Source organism: Octopus bimaculoides, chromosome 14 (assembly GCF_001194135.2).
Source record: "Octopus bimaculoides isolate UCB-OBI-ISO-001 chromosome 14, ASM119413v2, whole genome shotgun sequence".
NCBI classification, from domain to species: domain Eukaryota; kingdom Metazoa; phylum Mollusca; class Cephalopoda; order Octopoda; family Octopodidae; genus Octopus; species Octopus bimaculoides.
In genome coordinates, this window is record NC_068994.1 from 16,206,053 (window position 1) to 16,213,326 (window position 7,274).

The 7,274-nt window shown below is 38.3% G+C and overlaps 1 protein-coding gene across 1 annotated transcript in view; it reads right to left on the reverse strand.

Moving 5' to 3' along the window:
- The window catches only part of LOC106867680 (dynein axonemal heavy chain 6-like), a 319,316-nt gene that overhangs the window by 148,965 nt on the left and 163,077 nt on the right, over positions 1–7,274 (reverse strand). Inside the window, exons 40-41 of the mRNA XM_052973027.1 lie at positions 4,171–4,321; positions 998–1,179 (exon numbers count right to left, since the gene is read on the reverse strand). Of these exons, the coding sequence (XP_052828987.1) occupies positions 998–1,179; positions 4,171–4,321 (333 nt within the window). The remainder of the gene's footprint in view (positions 1–997; positions 1,180–4,170; positions 4,322–7,274) is intronic.

A 7,274-nucleotide genomic window follows, 5' to 3' on the forward strand; every position in this document is an offset into this window, starting at 1 on the left:
ATATATATATATATATATATATATATATATATATATATATATATATATTGATTAAGCATATACATCAATAATTATTTACTCCTGACTTCAAATCTTGTTAGGGTTATCTTTGCCTTTCATCCTTTCAGGTAAAGGTACACTGGACTGTTGCCCAGGGTCCTCTTGGGTACAGGGGCCAAATTCTGATCTAAGTATGCCAGGGCTTGTTGTCAATAAATAAACATTATAAGGCTCAGTGCAATAATTTGCTTCAGGTCTCATAATGCAGCTAAGATAGCTCCGCCTTCAAGATCAATAAAACCAAGTAAACCAGTCAAGTACTAGAGTTGATGTTATTGACTAAACCCTCCCACTCAAACTTGCGGGCCTTGTGCCTAAATCAGAAATCATAATAGCAACATGAGCTGGTAGAAACATTAGAGCATTTATCTTTCATCTTTTAGTTGTTTCAGTCATTTGACAGTGGCCATGCTGGAGCACCGCATTGGAGAATTTTTACTCAAATAAATTGGCCCCAGAACATTGTTTTTTTCAAGCCCGTTACTTATCTTATTGATCTCTTTTGCTGAACCACTAAGTTATGAGCACATAAACACACCAACACCAGTTGTCAAGCAGTAGTGGAAGACAAACACAGACACAAAAATACGCACACACACACACACACACACATATATACATGATGGGCTTCTTTCAGTTTCTGATTCCCAAATCCACTTACAAGGCTTTGGTTGGCCCAAGACTATAGCAGAAAACACTTGCTCAAGATGCAATGCAGTAGGACTGAACCTGAAACCATGTAGTCGGGAAGCAAACTTCTTACCACACAGCCACAAATGCAATCTCTTCACCCTGTTTATTGTTTAATGCAGTCTTCAATTGATGCAGTTAACATACACATAACCATATTAGGAATTAAATGGAATGGTTATTAAATCCGAGAATTTTTGTCTATTATTTTCAAGAATGAAATATGAATTATTGAACAAAAGCTCACCGGACTAGATTAATAGCATAGTTAAGTACTAAATCTCTGTTCTGTTCTGGAATACCAATGTCTTTGGCAGCAGGTCGACAGGCGTTAATCAGTTTTTCATTATCCTCTGCTTCCAGGAGGTTTGGAACTTCTCCAGAATTTAACATATTATTTATGTCCTCCAGAAATTCTTCCATCACAATCTAATTTTAACAAATGATTAAAGCTATAATTAATAAATTTTTATATAAACACAGTTGCCTAATTAAATTCCTAAGGAAGAACTAAAAGATATGCACACACACACACACACTCATGTAACTGTATACATGTATACTAGTCTGTGTTTGATATATGTGTGTGTATACATATATATGTATATATATATATATATATGTGTGTGTGTGTGTGTGTGTGTGTGTGTGTGTGTGTGTGTGTGTATACATATATATATATACATACACATATTAATGAAGTAAATGCATGCATGTATTAATGAAGTAAATGAGCACACACACACAAACATACAAAATACATACACACACGAAATAAGAGATTTAAATCAAAAGAAGAAATGTAGCTAAGGTTCAGAAGAAAATTATAAATGCAATTAAAAGTGATGTTATAAAACACTGACACATTACTGATACATATAACAAACAACAAGCCGGATAAATTTGTCTGCTTTTCCTATCAGGTACTAGAAAAAACAGACACGTGTGTAACACACTTGTCATCGTTGTTGGCACTCCGTCACTCACGACGTCGAGGGTTCCAGTTGATCCGATCAATGGAACAGCCTGCTTGTGAAATTAACGTGCAAGTGGCTGAACACTCCACAGACACGTGTACCCTTAACATAGTTCTCGGGGATATTCAGCATGACACAGTGTGACAAGGCTGGCCCTTTGAATTACAGGCACAACAGAAACAGGAAGTAAGAGTGAGAGAAAGTTGTGGTGAAAGAGTACGGCAGGGTTCGCCACCATCCCCTGCTGGAGCCTCGTGGAGCTTTAGGTGTTTTCGCTCAATAAACACTCACAACGCCCGGTCTGGGAATCAAAACCACGATCCTATGACCGTGAGCCCGCTGCCCTAACCACTGGGCCATTGCGCCTCCACACACACTAGTCATATGAGCCAAATTAACCACACTTACTTCTTTTTGACCTAGTTTTTTTGAATTAGACATTTGAGCTTGATATCTTTTGAGTATCAAACCTTACTGACTAGAAAACAGGAAACCTACCAGTTCCCTGCTTTTCTTTTGTTTTTTTATTTAGATATCTTCTCACATCAAATTTATCTTCAAATTAAGCTTTGGCTCTCTGGGATAGTAATATCATACCCATAGCAAGGAACTGTGGTTTTGCTTACTTAACCAACTTATTTTGTGTAATTCTCTAATTGTCTTCTTAATAAATAAGCAAGGACTTTCTAAGTACAACATTCAAGAAACTGTCAACTTTCCTCAGAGTCAGTATTTGCAGTCCAGTTCACAAGGTAAGTATAACTGATTCAGACAATGCCCTCATCTAAAACGTTTCCTACTATAAACATGGAATTTCCCATTTGTTGAATAGATTTGCCACAGCTTTGAATATTACCACAGCTAGAGCCAATGTAAGGGGGATAACCCTTACTTTTATTTATTTGTATATTTTCTATTTACAAACCAATTACGTATTTCTTCCTCTAGTTGTAGAGAGGTTATGCACCTTCAGCCGTTTGAATCTGATGAGTCAGCGATACTGCTAAGTGCTTTATCGGTGCAAAATCAATGGCCACTCTATGACTGGTCATAACTTTCGACTTCCTTAAAAGTGCATTTACTGCTCTAATACTTTAGAGTGTGCTTCTTTTTCAAATATATGAAACTAATGACAATGATCTCATTTTTGTGGCTGGTGATTTTAATGGGCACGTTGGACAGCAACCTGGTATCTTCCATGATGTTAATGGGGGGGAGGCATGGAATTGGTTCCCGAATTGAAGAGGGAACTAGGTTGCTGGAGTTCTGTGATGCAAGCAGCCAATTGACTTGCAACACCAACTTCAGGAAGCCAGCCAACCACCTGATAAACTATCAATCATGTGATTCTGCTAGCCAGATTGATTTCATTCTCACCAAACAGAGAGATATGTTGTAATTTTGGAGATATGCTGTAATTGAGAAGACCCTGCAAGTAAAGTGAGATTGCAGCTGTGGCCAATACCTGTGTCACATAACCAGCCTATTTAAAAGTACCCTTAAATCACCAGGCAACACACTGTGCTTGAGAAGACCTGTTGAGACAAGTGAAATCAAAATCGAAATCATAGTCGTAGCCAATGCCAGTGCCACCTGACTGGTAACTGTGCTGGTGGCATGTAATAAGCACCATTCAAGCATGGGTTGATACCAGTGATGCGTGACTGGCTCTCTATGTCCGTGGTATGTAATAAGCACCCACTACACTCTCAGATTGGTTGGCATTAGGAAGGGCAACCAGCTGTAGAAACCTTGCCAGATCAGATTGGAGCCTGGTGCAGCCTACTGGCTTGCCAGTCCTCAATCAAACTGTCCAACCCATGCCAGCATAGAAAACGGACATTAAACAATGATGATGATCATGATGATATATATAGATATATATATATGTATGTGTGTGCATGTATGTGTGTGTGTATGTGCGTATATATATATATATATATATATAAAAGATAATAAGAGTGAAAAAACTACAGAAGGCTTGTGTTACTTGGTTAAAGTATATATTTAAATTATGTCAGAAAAATGTTAGCTTTTATCTCTCTTTCTCTTTCTTTTTTTCTGCAAAAGATTGCAGAAAAAAAGAAAGAGAAAGAGAGATAAAAGCTAACATTTTTCTGACATAATTTAAATATATACTTTAACCAAGTAACACAAGCCTTCTGTAGTTTTTTCACTCTTATTATCTTTTATACATCCAACCACGTGCTTTCACATACCAACTTTCTCACACACATACATATATATATGTATGTATATTTGTAAAGTGGTTGACATGAGGAAGGGCATCAAGCTGTAGAAACCAACCCAAAATAGACTATTGAACGTGGTACGGGCACTGGTCTTGGCAGTTCCTGTCAAGTTGTCCAATCTACAGCAGCATGGAAAACGGACATTAAATGTTGATGATGATAATGATGATGATATACAGACACACACATACCTGAGTATCGTTAAATAAGAAGACAATGTTTTCATTTTTGCAACCAGCCAGCTCATATAACTTTTTCAAATCCTCACGAAAAGCCAGGTAATCATAGCCACGCCTCAGTTCAATCTGAAAACACTGATAACCACATATATGGGCAGCCAACCTAGAAATAAGAAGAGACAGAGAGAGTGAGAGAGAGATAAAGAAACAAAGTTATAGTATTCAGTGGCATGTGACAACTTGCTGGGGCTACTTGCTGGAGCCTAGCAGCAGGAAGTTTAGACAGTGTCATGTGACAACTAGCTGGTGCTGCCTACTGGACCCTAGCAGCGGGAAATTTAGACAGTGTCACGTGACAACTAGCTGGGGCTGCCTGCTGGAGACTAGCAGTAGATATAAAAAGGGGAACTTGACATGACGATCAGTCGGACGCTGACACTCGTTGATGCTGCATCGAAGAGGCCAGGGAATAGAAGAAAGAACACATGCACCCAACACCAGAGCTGAAGACACCTCCAAAAGGAGGGGCCCCCCCACGTCAAAACGGTAGAGGAGTAGGGGCTGAAACCGGACGTGGTTCCTCCTGATGATGTCTTGAGCTAACTGGATCCTATAAAGGAGCTGTTGTGGTAGCAGACCACGAAACATGGTTGAAATTCCTCCCCTTATTCTTTTACAAATTCCAATCACTGGAATGCAGGAATGCAGCAATGCTGTGGTACAACATTCATAGATTTTAATCGGTAATATCAACCCTAGCAATTTGTCTAATACAGTGATCCTCAACCATTTTTTGCCTGTGGATCCCTTTGATTTCCATTTTACTCAACTGGACCCTGATAAGCCATTCACTGTTTAGAAAAAATCCCATTATATCTTTATAATTAAATATTATTAGGAATTGTATTAAAAAATTGTTTAAAATATTTTGTGTGTTGTGGAAGTATAATGAATTTATTGCACATAAATTTCAACAGCAAAATTTTATGTGGACCCCGCAAGGGCCATCTGGACACTGATTGAGTACCACAAATCTAATACATCTTTTATTGATCTTCTAAGAATGAAAAGGCAAGTCTTCTTTAGTAAAAATGTCAAAACTAAATATCATAAGGTAATTTTGCTCACCACACCAGTTTTGGTAATTCATTACCAATACACACACACACACACACAACAACAACAACAACAACAACAACAACAACAACAAGCCAAGCTTCCACATAATCTATTGTTGTATTTCAGAAGGATCATTGTTGTTGGCACTCCGTCGCTTATGACGTCGAGGGTTCCAGTTGATCCGATCAACGGAACAGCCTGCTTGTGAAATTAACGTGTAAATGGCTGAGCACTCCACAGACACGTGTGCCCTTAATGTAGTTCTCGGTGATATTCAGTGTGACACAGTGTGACAAGGCTGACCCTTTGAATTACAGGCACAACAGAAACAGGAAGTAAGAGTGAGAGAAAGTTGTGGTGGAAGAGTACAGCAGGGTTCGCCACCATCCCCTGCCGGAGCCTCGTGGACCTTTAGGTGTTTTCCCCGGTCTGGGAATCGAAACCGCAATCTTATGAGTGTGAGTCCGCTGCCCTAACCACTGGGCCATTGCCCCTCCACTGATGGATCATTATGCCAATAATAAACAACACACTCACTGGTTTTATTTAACTTCTTTTATATTTATTAACCAACTGGCAAGCTGGAAGGATCATTAGTATGCTGGGCAAAATGCTCAGCAGCATTTTGTCTATCTATACATTCTGAGTTCAAATTCTGCCAAGGCCAAGTTTGCCTTTCCTCATTTCAAGGTCAATAAAATAAGTACTGATTAAGTACTGGGGTCAATGTAATTGACTTACCTACTCCCTCGAAATTGCAAACCTTGTGCTAAAATTTGAAATCATTATTAGTAGTCAACTAGATAACCATTTAACCAATTAACTAATTAGTTGTTTGGTCAATCAATCAGTCAGTCATGTTTGTCAAATGCCTTTCATTGCCACTCGTGACCTCATAAATGAAATGCCCTTTCCTATCAACATCTACTTCAAGTCTGATAAGGTCATGAAAAAGGCCTTTGACAAACTTAGATGATTGATTGATTGATTGATTGATTGACTGACCCAACTATTAATCAAACAACTGATTAGTTACTTAATCAAATGGTTAACTAGTTGACTAATAGTAATGATTTCAAATTTTCAAACGAAGCCAGAAACTTCAAGGGAGTGGGGAAGTCGATTACATCAACCCCAGTACTCAACTTGTATCTATTTTATTAACCCCAAAAAGATGAAAGGCACAGTCGACCTCAGAGGATTTGAACTCAGAACATAAAGACGAACAAAACGCCACTAAGCATTTTGCCTGGAATGCTAACAATTCTGCTAGATCACCATCTTAAAATTTGTACCTCACACTGGGACTGATCCTGGAACCATGTGGGTGGGAAGCAAACTTCCTACCACACAGCCACACCTGCTAGTTGACTAATAATAATAAAAGAAGTGAAATACAACCAGAACATGTATTTATTATTGGCATAATGACCCTCCCAAGATACAGTAAAATCTGTTTCAACACATAAATTCATATCAAGCATCGTGCAAGCCAAACAAAAAAACAAGGTTTATTCTTTAGATATTTTTATAGATTCCTATCATAAACAATGTCCAATGGCCATACTGGGGCACTGCTTTTAAGGATATTGTCAATTGTGTATCAACACCAGTATTTTTACTGGTATTTATTTTCTTGACTTTGGAACAATAAAAGACCAAATTGACCTGGGTGAGATCTGAACTCAGAATGTAAAGAGACATAGGCACAGGCATGGCTGTGAGATAAGAAACTTGCTGCTCAACCACATAGTTCCAAGTTCAGTCCCACTGTGTGGCATCTTGGGCAAATGTCTTTTACTATAGCTTTGGACTGGCCAAAGCCTCGTGAGTGGATTTGGTAGACAAAAACTGAAAGAAGCCTCTCGTGTGTGTATGTGTGTGTGTGTGTGTGTGTGTGTGTGTGCATTACGTATGTATGTATGTGTATACATCTACCTGTGTCTTTGTATCTGTTTGTTATATATATAATTATATATATATATATATATATATAT